This window comes from Punica granatum, chromosome 7 (genome assembly GCF_007655135.1).
Source record: "Punica granatum isolate Tunisia-2019 chromosome 7, ASM765513v2, whole genome shotgun sequence".
Taxonomy (NCBI): Eukaryota; Viridiplantae; Streptophyta; class Magnoliopsida; order Myrtales; family Lythraceae; genus Punica; species Punica granatum.
Genome location: NC_045133.1, coordinates 9,259,490 through 9,274,987, shown reverse-complemented (window position 1 = coordinate 9,274,987; position 15,498 = coordinate 9,259,490). Strand labels below are relative to the sequence as shown.

General features: G+C 34.7%; 1 protein-coding gene across 3 annotated transcripts; it reads left to right on the top strand.

Annotated features, from left to right (window-relative positions):
• The first annotated feature begins 11,809 nt into the window (after nucleotides 1-11,809).
• LOC116214790 (transcription termination factor 1) lies at nucleotides 11,810-14,549 on the top strand. 3 transcript variants are annotated; one of them, XM_031550250.1, is made up of 2 exons: nucleotides 11,810-12,201; nucleotides 12,329-14,549. In XM_031550250.1, the coding sequence occupies exon 2, from the start codon at nucleotides 12,360-12,362 to the stop codon at nucleotides 14,142-14,144; it is 1,785 nt and encodes a 594-aa protein (XP_031406110.1). In that variant the 5' UTR covers nucleotides 11,810-12,201; nucleotides 12,329-12,359; the 3' UTR covers nucleotides 14,145-14,549. The 3 variants fall into 3 exon arrangements, with proteins under 3 accessions (XP_031406110.1, XP_031406111.1, XP_031406109.1); XM_031550251.1 differs by having other exon boundaries at nucleotides 12,284-14,549; XM_031550249.1 differs by having other exon boundaries at nucleotides 11,811-12,235.
• The last annotated feature ends 949 nt before the right edge of the window (nucleotides 14,550-15,498 follow it).

Genomic DNA, 15,498 nt, shown 5'->3' with positions numbered 1-15,498 from the left:
TAATTGTTTTAGTATTTATTGTCGACACATAGTGACACGTGGAAAAAATCACATGGGATATCACATGGGAGCTTGTATACGTGGCGATACATAGCAGAAGTTGGAAAGTCTAACGATGACACATGGAGCGACGTGGTTAACTGTTCCATGCAAAATATATTATATATTTGATTGTTTTTAGTATTTATTGTCAACCATAGCAACACGTGGCGGAAATCACATGGAGAGTCTATACGTGGCAACACATGGCAGAAGCTGGAGAGGCTAACAATGACACATAGAGTGACATGGTTAACTGTTCTATGCATTATATATTATATATTGATTTCAATAAATTCGATTAAAATAATTTTTTCCATTTAATTAAATTCATATATATAAATAATTTTTTTATTATTTATTGTCGACACATAGAGACACCTGGCAGAAATCACATGGGATTTCAAATGAGAGCTTGTATATGTGGTGACACATGGTGGAACTTGGAAAGACCAACGATGACACATGGTGCGACGTAGTTAACTGTTCCAGGCCAACGACGACACATGGCGCGACGTGATTAACTTAATTCGATTGTCTTGTATGTTTTATTTTTTTACAAATTAGCACGTGTTTCTTTTTCCATTTAATTAAGTTTATATATTTTAATTAAGTTGCTTTTTCTGCATAAGCTAGAGAGGTCAACGATGACCCATGGCGCGATGTGATTAACTGTTCCAGAAATTATATATTATATATTAATCGTTTTAGTATTTATTGTCGACACATAGCAACACGTGGCGAAAATTACATGGGATATCACATGGGAGCTTGTATACGTGGCAACACATGGTAGAGGTTGGAGAGGCCAATGATGACACATAGTGCGACGTGATTAACTGTTCTAGCATTATATATTATATATTGACTTCGATTTAATTCAATCAAAATAATTTTTTTCCATTTAATTAAATTCATTTATATAAGAATTGTTTTATTATTTATTGTCGATATACAGCGACACATGGCAGAAATCACATGAGATATCACATGGGAGCTTGTATATGTGGCTACGCATGGTAGAAGCTGGAGAGAGTGATACATGGCACGACGTGATTAACTGTTTCAGGCATTATATATTATATATTGATTGGGTAGATCTTGGCTAATTAAAGTAAAAAAAATGCACCTAGAATGTGTGCCACCCTTTACAAATGTACGTTATGGTTCTTTTAGCACTTACATACATTAAATAATTTTTGAACGTTCTATAAATTATAATTCATACTATTATGAGTAAATTTTTTAAAATTTGGAGAATATTTTCAGTTATAAAGAAGTTTAATAGGCCTAATAATGAAATAAAAATCTTAATAGCTAATAAAGGTACATCGATTATTTCATTACTAGTATTGAACTTGAAGTCTTTTAATTATTAGGCAATAATGAAGCAAGCGCTTAACTATACTGTGGCAATGCTGATTGATCAATGTGCGAGTTTATTGCTTTTATTTGCCTGAAACAAATTTGTCTTCTTTTTCTTCTAATGGAAGACTAGTGGTGGAATTAATCATCTGTGAGATCCCCCTCCATCCACAAAGTATTAATTAGATAATGAGAGAGGTTAGTGAGATTAATAGATTACTAAAATAGGCATGCTAGAGAAAGAGGAAAGCTAGGATTAGCTTAACCCCTACTCCATCCTAGCATCTTTTTTCTTTTTCTTTTTTTTCTTTTGTTCGATAGGATTAATATGAGATTGGGAAAAAAAATACACGGAGTCTGACCAGTGAAAATATATTCAGAGCCTCTCTTGATCCGAGTTGATAGCATGTCATGATCCTAAATACTTTTTCTCATTAAATTCTAATTTCTTTTTATCACAAAAAGGTATAGCGCAGTGATATAAGTTCTTATTTGATAATTAAGAGATTCTAAATTTGATACTCAGTTGCATATGCCCCTATATATTAGATATTATGATTTTTATTTCATTGTATTATGCCCATGAACCTTTTTTGTAATTGAAAAAATTATAATTTCTTTTTATTATAAAAAAAAAGTTTATGAGCCTAATGAAAAGAAAATGGTGACAAGCAATCCCACTAGTGGGAATATAACTAATATCTCCTTAACTTTTTGAACGATCGAGATGTGTGTCATTTTATAACAGTATTTTCTCTACTCATTTCTACTTTTTTTTATGTATACTCTAGTATTCAGAAAATCCAGTAGACCCTAACTAATGAAGTTCGAGCTAGGTTAGCCCACTAAGGGTAAAATTGTTCCAATTAAGAATTTTTTTCCAATCACCTGACATGAATTCGAGACCTTACTTAAGGGGAATAAATGCTGAACTATTTGATTAAGAAGGCCTAGTACAAAAAAAAAGAGAAATCCTAAATAACTAATAAATAGCACGTATAGTCTTACTAGATATCGATCATGTGACCTCTAAGTCAGCAGATAAGAGTGTGCGCCATCATACTACACCCAATTTTGATACTCTCATCTCTACTTTAACTTGCCAGAAATTTTTAAATTCAATGTTGACATATTTGTTTGGTAAGAAGATATAATTAATGACATTAATTATAATATGGATAAGTCCCAGTCTTTAACTTTTTGACGTTTCCACAATTTCAAACTTTAGATATATAGCATTTGTTAACGAAGTGAAGTTTGAATTAATTTGAGTTAGTTTGATTTGAGAAAATGAAGACAAAAATAGTTGGAAAAGGTACATGAAAGAATTTAAAGAAGAAGATTAAAAAAATGACTGTGTTGTTGAATTGCGAAAAAATATTGAAATTGAGGAAAAAATATTGAATAGTTGAGAGAATTTATTATTAAAAAATTAATTTAGATAATAGATAAGAAAAAATATGAGAGAGAATTTGAAGAAAAAGATTAAAAAAATGATTATGTTGTTGAATTGATGAAAAAGTTAAGTTAAGTTAAGTTAAGTTAAGACCAAACGTATATAGATTTTCAATTTCAACCTACCTTTCATAAACACCCAATGACACTTCGGGGTATCTGTTCCAAAGCACTCAACGGCTCACAATGGCATTATTGATCGGACTATAGGTGCCATCATAACCGTAATTTGTGAGACGAGAATTTTGAATTCGAGAACATGATTCGGCTTCTCTAGTAATCAATCGTGAATTTAGCTGAAGATTTCCTATGATTGTTGACCTCTTGAAACCACAGGAAACCATAACATAGGTGACGCGGTTCGATCCTTCCGACAATTAAGTCAGAAAAAACGATCAATCTTTTTGACAATTAAGTCAGAAAAAAAAGAAGGCGGGAAAGAGCAAAAAGTAGAGAGAAGTTGATGGGCCCAGTGCGGCCCTGTAAGCGAGGCCCATGGAAGTTTTCTACACTAAAATTGAGGGCCCAGCTAGCCGTTTCACTACTGACCAAAGGAAGAATATTTGCAGCTTACATAATCTTTCTATTATAGATTGTTCAGATATATCGAATATCTCGATGAATATCGCCTCATCTCCCTCCCCTACATAAGAACATCCAGCCTCCAGGTATGCAATTTACTTCAAGCACAATTATACTTTATTGTAATGAATCTGACTTAAGTATCGAATGGTGAAATCGGGACACGCCATTGATTTTTCTTAGGAAAAAAGACACTTTTGGTCCTCAACCTTTTACGCTTTGTCATTTTGAGGATGAGAATCGAAAAGAAAAAGAAGGTTTAGGACCAAAACAACAAAAGCATAAAAGGTTGAGAATCAAAAATGTCTTTTTTCCGTTTTCGTTCGTGCAAGTTTGGAGCTGTGTTCGACGACCCATCAAGACAAAGAAGAACCACCAGGACTTTGGGCTCGGATTTCGACTTCATTAGTTGGCTTCATGTGTGGCAAACCCTGTAGACCTTCAGCATCAAGCAGCGGTTGGTGCTATAACCAATAAGAGTGAAGCCTGGCTTGGGGGTCAGGCTCACTGAGAAAACCAAGTTTGGTTGGACTCGAGGCCGAACATTGAGGACGCAGTCTTGTCGGAGCACTGTCTTATGGCTAACCTTTGAGATCGTCAAGCGAAGGCACCTCAAATTCAAACTCAAGCCCCATGCCCTTCACACGAGGTACGCCAGAGACCTAACCTACTAGAGATGCTTAATGCATGGTAATATCTTGATCTGGGTGATGCAAATGAATGAAAGAAGGCATTTCAACTTCCATCACTGAACAGAAACCTCGAATCCCCTTTTCTGAGGAATAATCTCAGTGCCAAGATATTGTAAAATTTAGTATACTGCCAAACGTTGACATGCTAGGTCCACCATACTCCGATCAAGTGGGAAAGCATTTGAAATCGTTAGGAAACCGGGACGTACGAGAGATAACTCGTGTTCTCATGGAAAATAATTAATGGTCAATATATTCCTTGAGTATATGTGTGAAGACACGCATGATCAGATTCCTCTTCCTCCCTCTTTCTTCTCTTGTTGAAGTAACAAATTAAAGATTCATTTTATTTCCTAAAAACATAAATAAAGATTCATTTGGAAAGATTTTAAAAGATTCCAAAAAATTAACAGATTCAAACAAGAAATATTTTTAAAAATGAAATAATATTTAATAAAATTTTCAAAGAAAAGTAAGTAAGTTCAAAAAAAATTTAAGATTGTTCTGAAAATTCTAAAACATTTTAATATAAGAAGTTACATATAATTTATCAATGTTTACACCATAAAAAAAAGTTATATAAACAACCAAAAAATAAAAAACAAATAAAACAAAATTCAGAAAATGTAGGAAATAAAAACTAAGAGAGAATTCAAAACTTAAAATGCAATTGAAAAATAAAATAAAAGTCAGAAATTCAAAAATGAAAAACTCGGTGATAAAAATATGGATAAAACTCTAAAGAAAAAAGTGATTGAACTTCTTTTAAAAAAACTGATGAGAAGTTTGTCAAGAAGAAGATAAAATATTACTTTATTGTTGAGGATTGATATGTTATTTCGTGGGCAAGAGAATAGGAAGTGAAAGTATTGTTTTTTTAAAAGATTTTGTAATATATGAATTTATGAATTTTATTTTTTAATTTCATTATTTTATTTTATTTTATTTTTCAATTGTGTATTTATTTTTTGAGTTTTTTCTAGTTTTAATTTTTAACATGTTTTGAATTTCACGTTGTTTCTCCTTTAATTTTTGGTTGTTCTTCTAATTATTTTTAAAATTGTGTGTATGTTTTAACTTTAAGATTTTTCTATAATTTCATGTCTATAAATGCTTTCAAAATTTCAAAATATCTTCATTTTTTTATGAAGTTTTTACTTTTGTCTGAAATTTTTAATGATTAAACATCTTTGAATTTGTTACTTTTAAAAAATTTCAAAAAGACTTTCTTAATCCGCATATAATATATAGTAGCGAAATAAAAATGCAGATTCCACGAGGTTGTGCCATATGTCATCTCAAGATTAGTGAGATAATGTCATGCGTCAAGCTCTAACTCTCTATTGCATGGCTTCACCCACAAGAAAGCTTCATTCGAATTAATTATAAAAACAATCTCTAAAGCTTTACAAAAAAAAATCCCTAAAAATATATCATTTAAGAAGTTAATATTTTTAAATTCATACACGAAAAATTAGAGAAGTTAGAGAAAATTAGAGAAGTGAAGGCCAAATTAATATTTAAATTTTTTTCAATTTTTTGGAAAATTTTCATAAAAGATGGAAAAGCATAAATTATGTATTTACCTACTTAAAACAAAGAACAATTTTCAAGGAAAAGAGATTTTTCTAATTCCCCAAATTTAAAGCAATTCAGAGGAGTACTTTTAATAGTTTTCCAATTTTCTTTTTGTTTAATTGGAAGGCTCTTTATCAAAAAAAAATCCAATTTAATTATATCAAATATCCTCCCTTTAATTGGAAAGTCTCCCATGGTTATGAGATATTGAATATAAGGTCGCAAATTCCAAATTTTGATTTTGTAAACATGATATCTCAATTTTCTTTAGAGAAATGAATTTAGAAAATGGATTTTTATCCCAAATGGTCCATGGTTTACTCATTTTGTCAAATCTATCATATGTTATTTTTGTCAGATATATCGCATAGTTTACTTTTTGCATCAAATCTATCCCAGCGTTATCTTTTCCGTCGAAGTCTAACGGTTGCGCTGACGTGGCACATGGAGCGATAGTGGGCCCTACTTGCCACGTGGGCGCCACGTCAGCACGGCCGTTAGATGTTGACGGAAACAAATAACGGTGGGATAGATTTGAAGCAAAATATAAACCATGAGATATAGCTGACAAAAAAAACATATGATAGATTTGACCAAACGCGTAAATCATTGGCCATTTTAGGTAAAAATCCCTTTAGAAAAAGAGAAGAAAAATAAAAAAATATTTTTCTAAAAGTAAACAAGATCGAAAAATCTCTCATCACGTGGAATTTGCGACAATCCCCTCCCTCTCTCTTTCTCTCTTTAATTTCCTTTCTCTGTCTCTTAGTAATTCTTTTGTTCGTTCATCCATTAATATTTTTTAAATTTTTCATGAAAATAATTAAGCAACGAAGAGTTTTTGGTTGGGGGAAGTGATGTTGTCTTCTGATGCAAAAACATAGAATCCTTCACAAGAAAAAAAAAACACATAAAACCCTAAAATGAGAATAAAAAGATTAGGAGAATGAAAAATAATTGATTAGCTCAATAGTTAGGAGGGTTCTTTTCCAAATATGAGAACGAAAAGTAATTTGAAATAAAAAGAAATGATATATGTGACTATATATATATATGCACTAATCTATTTCCCAAGACAACAAGCAAAAAAAATGCAATGCAAACCATTTTCTTAATATATATATATATATGTAATTATGTATGTATGGATTTTTCTAAATTATATATAGGCCAGGGCTATTTCCACCCTTTTTATGGCTAATCCTCCCCTTTTTTTTGTTCATCTTACTAAAATGCCCCCAATACTTATCAATTACAATAGGTAATATGGATAAAGGCCACTTAAATCACTCTCTAAATTTTCATCTCTTCAATTCTTAATTGATGCATACAACTTACTTTCCATTTGAACAATTTTCCTCTACTTACTCTAAATATCCACTAGTTCAAAATTATTTTTTAGATATTTTTTGCTTTTGTACACTATATAAGAAAAAACTATAATTTTGGAGACATTTTTAACCTTTGTACACTAAACAAACAAAAAATATAATATTACCCATATAAACCGAAATCCCATTTATTTATTATTCCGTTGTCAATTTAACTTTAATTAAAAATAAAAAGTAAAAAAGAATCAACTCTTCATATTCAAATAAAATGATTTTCATAAAAAATATAAAAACACAACAACAATTAATAAGAATAACTTATTAGGTTTTATATTGATTGAGATCTTTTATTTTCATTGATGTTTATTTTTCAGGAAAAATTATACAAGTAATGAGTTTGTGCTTTTCCAAATAATAGATTTATATAGTTATACTCATATAGATATGCTTTTCAATTTTCAATTTTGTTCATCAGAATAACTTTGAGATATCAATTTAAATAATATTTATGAATTTATAATTACAATATGAAAAATATGACATTGAATACATCGCCATCAATTATCTTCCTTGGAGCGAGAACACCGTGTCATAAGGGGAACACATGTTCTAAATATTTATTTTTTCTACTTTTAAATAAATATTTAATTTGTTGATATAAATATTTTACTATGTTATTAATATTTCTAATCGAATAATAGGATACTATAGAAAATATATTTTGTACTTAAAGATAACATTTTTTTTCTCATTCATTAAAGAAGAATATGAAATTTTTTTAAGTAATATAATGGGTAAGTCCATTTTTAGAGTAAATAAGAAAAAAGTTTCAGATAGGTAAATTTAATGCATTAGATAGTGATTTAAGGAGTCTAACTGTATTTAATTAGAGCAATTAATGGGCTATGAGGACATTTTGGTACAATGGATAAGAAATGGAGTAGATTAGCCAAAATAGAGGTGAAAATAGCCTCAGCCTTATATACATTGTTGCCATAATGTTAATGGGTAAAATATCATAAATGGATTCTAAAATGGCAACTACAATTCATCACTTTCTTTAAAAAAAAAAAAGTAAATTGCGTGCCTTTAAAAAAAAAGCCACTTTCATGGATTACTAAGGAAAAACACTATATTTATCTTTTTTTATCAATTTAAAACGAGTATTTCTTTGATGTTAAATTAATTAACACATATATTCATCTTGATAAGTTATGTACATTAAATTTATCCTTATGCTAAGGGCATCGGTCAAAAATCAAAGTTTTAATTGATATATATTCTTTCATATCTTAGCATGATTTCCTCTATTTGGAATTCTCTCTGGCATTTTCATTGGCATAACTCTCTCATAATAACTAACTATTATATGTTACTTAGTTTTTTTTCCGTTAATTTCATCCATTTTTTTATGCATGTGTCGTTGTTAAATGAAAAAATGCAAGAATATTACCCACTAAAGATTGTCGTGATGTCGACTCTAAGATATATCTATATATTCTATACAATATGTAATATGGCGAAATACAAGACTCTATGTGTAGTGCCATGTAATTTTTAAACATCTAGATCCAAATGCGCTGATATTTTCAATTGGTTGGAATTTAAATTTTATTACTCATGCAATTAAATACTTTTATTATTTAATTAAAATTTTCCAAAATATATTAAATTAAAATCAAATCTACATAAAAATTAAATAATCTAAAAAAGCTTTAAAACTCAACGATTAAAGCTAACCTTACTTTTCGATAAATTTTAAGTTTTATAATACATAATAGCAAAATTATTCTCCATCAATCGCCACATATTTTGAAATATCAAATCCTCAGCTCCTCATTATTCCACTCCTCACATACTTGCACTTAGGATTAATCAACATGAATGTATAATTATTAGATAGGCCTTCAAATTAATAATCAGCATGAATGCGTCTAATATTTTGTTGGTCTACGCCAAAATTGCTCAGTGTGACTAGAGTAGAGCTTCTTTCATATTTCTCCTGTAGGCATCATGTTGAATAAAGCTCTTCAAAATTTTATTTCAATAGAGCTAACTCAATATGATGAATTTAATATTCTTTTAATATAGCTTAGATTAAGTTATGCAAATAGAAAAACTTGGACGTTGTTTAAAAGTATCCAAAACAACATAAACTAATTGATATTTTCAAATTTTAGGCAACAAGTTATGTAATATATAACATATAAGAAAATAACTCTTTGATAATAATTAATCCCGTGTAATACGGTGCAACTGGCTAATTATTCTTTAATATGTTACTTTGTGACAAAAGAAGAAAGAGAGTGGAAGAGGAAATCATTAGCCCTTAACTTTTCAATAAGACTCGTGTTAACTCTCGTTAAAGGGAAAGAAGATGAGAATAAGAATAGAGGACATAGAATGCACGTCCTAGAAATCATATACAAACACATTTTCATGGGGCAATTTTTATCATTTCATATCAATGGGCCAAAAGAGAAAGTGAGTACTTGATCAACTCAAAATCAAGATGTTATAGGTTTGATTTTCATTAAAAGGGGTTCTTTTTTTCTTAATAAAACCTAGAACTCCCTTTGTAACTGAAAAAAAAAAAGTGAGCCAAAACTAAGTCATGTCACTTTTGGCTTCTTTTTTCATTGAGGTAATTGCATAAGAAGTCCCAACGTATTCTCACATATAAGGATATCATGTTGTTTCAATCATTATAAATAGAAAAATACCATGGAATTCAATACCTACTCATCATAATCCTTCAATCAAAATTAACACATCTCTCTGGAATACTGCGTGTATCTTGCAGAACATACACTAAAACTATGGTAAACTTTAAAAGTCTGAATCATGAATCACGACTATCTGCGATAAAGGGATCGATTACATACCAAATTACTGGCCGCACGAACATGTGAAAGAGGAGTCTGCCTGGAGGTAACACATACTTTTTTTTCCCTTTCTATGAATGCATTAACTATTTAAATATTTGAATTTGACAGATTAGTATCAAAGAAAATAATTAAGGGAAAAAGTACAAAAACCTCATTTCTGGTTTGGGGTCGGGACAAATTGCAACATATGCTTTTATTATGGACAATTAACCCCCTTGTGGTGTACTCCATTAGTCATAGGGGGTCACAACGTTAGTTTTTTCATTTTTAATCCTCAATCTTTAGCCTTTTAATCATTTTAGTTCTATTTTTTTCTTTTATCATTTATATCCTCAACTTTTCATCTTTTTATTTTACTCCTAGAAAGAAAATGGAAAGGGAAAGGGGGGTCGGGGCCGCCAATCGGCGACCCCAACCCCTCCACCGAGGTTGCTGGCGTCCTTCATGGGTATCGGCGACCACAAAGGAGGGGTTGGGGTCGCCGATTGGCAACCCCTGCCCTCGAATCGACTGAGGGCTCCCAGTTGAAGTTCCCGATCGGTTCGCAGGCTGGGGCCACCAATCGACGACCCCAGCCCCTCTACAGAGGCTGCCAGTACCCACGGAGGTTACTGTCGTCCTCAATGGAGGGGTCAAGGGTCATCGATTTCGCAGCCCCAACCCGCGAATGGATCGGGAACTCTGACTCGAAGTCCCTGATCGATTCGGGGGTTGGGGCCGCCAATTGACAATCCTGACCCCTCCATTGAGGTCGTCGGTACCCACAGAAGACGCCAGCGACCTTGATGGAGGGGTCGAGGCCACCAATCGAGGTCACCGATTGGTGGCTCCAACCCCTTATTCCCTTTCGATTTTCTTTCTAGGACTAAAATGAAAAAAAATGGAAAGTTGATGATAGAAATGATAAAAGAAAAAAGATTTAGAGTCAAGATGATTACATGGCTAAAGATTGAAGACTAAAAATGGAAAAAAAAAACTAACGTCGTAACTCCCTATGGCTAACTGAGTACACCACATGGGGGCTAATTGTCCATATTAAAAATATATTGTGCAATTTGTCTTTATCCCAAATCACAATTGAGATTTCTGTACTTTTCCCAATAATTAACAGGCATCGCCGTCTTCGACCTTGACGGAGAACGATTTCCTCTCCATATTGTTGGCGTCCTATTCTCTCTTCTCCATCTCACTCACGGTAATCAACTGTCTATGAGTCCAAATCACTGACCTAGCTTGAGCGACGATTTGACAATTTCTGACCTCGAGCTCATCTTCTTCTTCTCCACGAGCTTCACAGTGAACCCTCACTGTCCTCGCCATCTCACCTTGTCCTCTCTGACTTCAAAAAAAATGCAAAAGTCATGTTTTTCTGTATTATTTTTCAAAAATCGTCTTATTTTTAAGAAAAAGTGCAAATGTCATTTTTTTTAGATAATTAAGTCTAAATTTCATTATAACGTCCAAATTTTACGGGGACGACTACTCCGTTGATCCATTTCAGCAGCCACAAAGTTTTTATTTTCTTTTCTTTTTTTGGCTCAGTAGCCACAAAGTTTAGGATTAGGAGAAAATTTATAATGTATGGTAGTTCATAAGAAGTTCACAATCATGTTAATTTTCTTTTTGAAGAAATCTGCGGTTGAGAAATTGAATAATTAACAAATTAGTCCTGCAGATAAATATAAATACAAATTTTGGTTGAAAAGATAAAGAGGTTGATTTATTCGAGTTCGAGGATGGATTAAACAAAATATAGCACGATAACAAAAAAAAGTTAAGGATGAGGACGAAAATGTGAATATTTTCCTGTAAACGGAAAAGACAACTTTATCCCCCAGGGTTCCTCCTCTCGCTCCTCATACTCATACTCATACCTCCTCCCGCGGCAGCTTACTCTCTCTCCTTCCTTGCTTTCTACTATCAAAATCTGCGTGAGGTTCCAAAGTCGCTCGCTTTCTCAGGCTCCACTCTTTGCCTCAGGTTCGTCTCTTAGGGTTTCTCAATCTAATTGAACAGAAAGTCAGCCTGCTCTGCCTCGGGTCTTTCTTCACGGCAGAGAGAAAACACACAGGAGACCGGCGGACAAGAGGGGGGGCTCGGCTCTTTCAGTCCGTTCCAGCACACATACGGAGGACAGCCGTCAACCTTTGGGCCGGCTCGGTTGTCTCTCCATCACCATCAACGAGTCACTGCTCGCCTCAGCTCGATCGTCCTTCCTGACTTCTAAGCTCTGGATTGCAGCTACACGGAGTCTGTGTCATTCTCACAGAGGTGGGGAATCCGATTACTTACTGTTGAATTAGAGGTACGAATGATGGCTGGTTTGCTACTGCTTGATTTGTTTCTGATTTAGGTGTTTACGGAATCTGAAATTGGTTGGTTGCTTGGTTTGCCTCAGTCCTTGGAAGCATTGAGATTCAGTTGTTTGCATGGGTAAGAAATCTGAAGAAAGGAAACGGAAGAAGCACGGTATAACTGATCAGGACCGGGGCGCTTGCCCCGCTGAAAATTCAGATGCAAATAGAGGGGAAGATGTTGTCGAATTAAGCGGGCATGAAAGAAAAAAGAGGAAGAGAAAGCATGAGAAGAGCAGCATTGATAACGGGCTTGATTCTGCTGGTAATGCTTCTGAGAATGGGAAGGGGGCTGTTGATGATGAAAGTAAAAGCGAGCGAAGGAAGAAGAGGAAAATGGAGCTAAACGCCGATCGAGAGGCGGAGCTTGAGAGGCCTCGGAAGGAAAAGAAGAAGATTCGCAAGGAGACTGAGGCTAGAGCTGAGCCCGATGTTGACCCTTTGAAGCTGGAGGATTCTCAGAATGAGGCGACAACTGAGAGATATGAGAAGGAGACCTCTGCCCATGAGGATAATGGTTATGTAAGGAGTGGATTAGAAGGGGTTAAAAGCAAGAAAAAGAAGAAGAAACACAAGCAAAACTTGGGGGATTCTGATTGGGTTGGTGTAGGGGAAGGACAGGTAATCATGAAAAAGGGTAAGAAGAAGAAGGAAGAGAGTAAACACGGAGTAGATGAAGATACAACCAATCAACTTGATTCAGGTATAGGGAATAACAAGAAGGAGGAGGAGGAGAAAAGGAAGAAGAAGAAGAAAGAGAAGCAGGAGGAGGAGGAGGAGGAGGAGGAGAAGAAGAAGAAGGAGGAGAAGAAGAAGAAGAAGAAGAAAGAGAAGCAGAAGGAGGAGAAAGAGAAGAAAAACAAGAAGAAAAAGGAAGAGGAGAAGGGCAAGAAGGACAAGCTTGTGAAAGGATCATCTCGGAAAGTTCGGTTTGCTGATGAAGTGGAGATTTTTCCTTCCTTGGACAGCCCAAGTGAAGGAAATGTAAAAGAAAAAGACCAACTGGTGCGAGGCAAGCGATTCTCACCGGAAGAAGATGAACTGGTCAAGAAGGCTGTTTACAAGTATATAGAGGATCATGGGCTTGGTGAAAATGGTCTGGACATGATTCTACGCTGTAAAGGGCATGCTGAAACCAGGCATTGTTGGAAGGAAATAGGGGCTGCTTTACCGTGGAGGCCTTTTACGAGTGTCTATTATCGAGCACATATATTGTTTGAGAGGAGTGAGACTCGTTCCTGGACTCAAGAAGAGTATGAACTCATCAAGAAGTACCATGAAGAGCACGGATCAGACTGGAGAACCCTAGCTGACGCTATGAGTAAGCACAGGATTCATGTAAAGGACACGTGGCGGAGGATAAAACTTCTCAACAAGAAGAATGGACAGTGGACCCAAGAGGAGTACCAGTCTCTGTTCGAACTAGTGAACAAGGACTTGCAAATGAAGGCTATGGAAGAAAAGGTCTGGAAGCACGGGATGCTGAAAGATAATATCTGTTGGGAAGCTATAAGCCAGAAGTTGTCCACACGAACTAATGCAACCTGCTGCCAAAAATGGTACGACCAGTTGACTTCTCCCATGGTGGCCGAAAAAATATGGGCAGATGCTGATGATTATCGGCTCCTCGATGCCCTCGTCGCCTTAGATGCTTGCTCAATGGAAGATGTTGATTGGGATTGTCTTATCGAGAATAGATCAGGGGAAGTTTGCCGGAGACGTTGGGTGCAGATGGTCAGGCACATCGGGGAGTACCAGACGGAATCCTTTGCTGAACAGGTGGAGATCCTTTCGAAGCGGTACTGCCCTGATCTCCTGGAAGCGAGGGAGGCTTGTGATAAGAAGCGCCTCGAGGATTAATATGTATGCTTCATCTTCCTCAAGTCGAACTATCCCGAAAGAGTATCGTACTTTTGTAGCTCGAGTTCTTCTTCATCAGGATCTGGTTTTCTTGCAGCTGGTCCCAGTAAGATTTGGTTTCACGGCGATCAAGGTTCAACTCTTTCATACTGTTGTATGATGAAGTTATTTATTTAGACAGTTATATTTATCTCCTATAAATATATTTCTCTGTTCCTTTTGGGATCATTGTGGAGATTGTTAATGCTTTGACATATTAACGGTAGGTTTGAGATTACTGTCCAGCAACAGAATAGGAAAAGAAAAGAAACCGATTTTTTGTACTCGTGTTCGTCTCAAACGCGGGATCGTAAAGAGGCTCGGACCTCCCAATGAATAATTTATCTGCTTTTATTCTCAGTGGAATGGAAGCTAGCTCTGTGATGCTTCAACTAGTTTCAAGTCTTCCACCTAGCATCAATTTCATTGCTAAATTAAGTGGATTGGAAGAATACTTGCCGCAGGAAGTACCAGATGTGCCTTTTACGATTTATAATCTGCGCATTGGTTTCATTCCCAGAGAGGACAATTTGGACATGGCGAGTTGAAATGACCGATCTAATGTCAAAGAGTAGTGTCAGGTATAGGCCTTGTCGGTCATCTTGCTTCCATCAGGTTCGACTGGATGAGCTCTGCCCGTTGCTTTCTTCAGATTCGACTCGAACATCGCACATTTATGTACTTTCTGATATGCATTAATTCTTGGGGTCTTGCCTCGTATACAGCTCAAAGCTGTGGAACATGGCGGTTCTTTCAACTACATGACCAGAAAACCCTAGATAAAAAGGGCGTTCCAGTCTTGAAATAGCCCCTTCTTTCTGAACAAGACGACTCCTTTTAGGGCATGTTTGGTTCGCGGGATTAGGTAAGGAAAACTGAGATCTGAACCAATTCAACCGGATCATACCATCCCTGAAAACCGGGTATGCAGGCTCTGTGCAGCTATGATTCTGAAGCACATAACCTGAAAAATAGCCCTTAAGTTAAAAAGTGAGTTCAGTTAATTAAAGCCTAGTCCAATTATCTAATTTCAAGAACCAAATAAAACAACTCTGCTTATTTTTTTGGGTCTTCCACCATTTCCCTATGAGAAATTTTTTTAACTTACTTGAGAACATGGAGGTTTATGGACCTTTAAAATGGGAAATCAAAGACATGGCACTGGATTTATTTATTTTTTTTACATTGAATATACATTGGCTGCTGCAGATGCTGGAAGCTTAATTATCTTAATTAATAGGGTATAAGCCTCATTTATAGTACAGCCACACAGCATGATACAAAGTTATGAACGCCAAACGATCCAATATCTCAC

Bases quoted from the DNA above. Each gene is read 5' to 3' on its own strand.
- LOC116214790 (XM_031550250.1), top strand. From the start codon at position 12,360: ATGGGTAAGAAATCTGAAGAAAGGAAACGGAAGAAGCACGGTATAACT.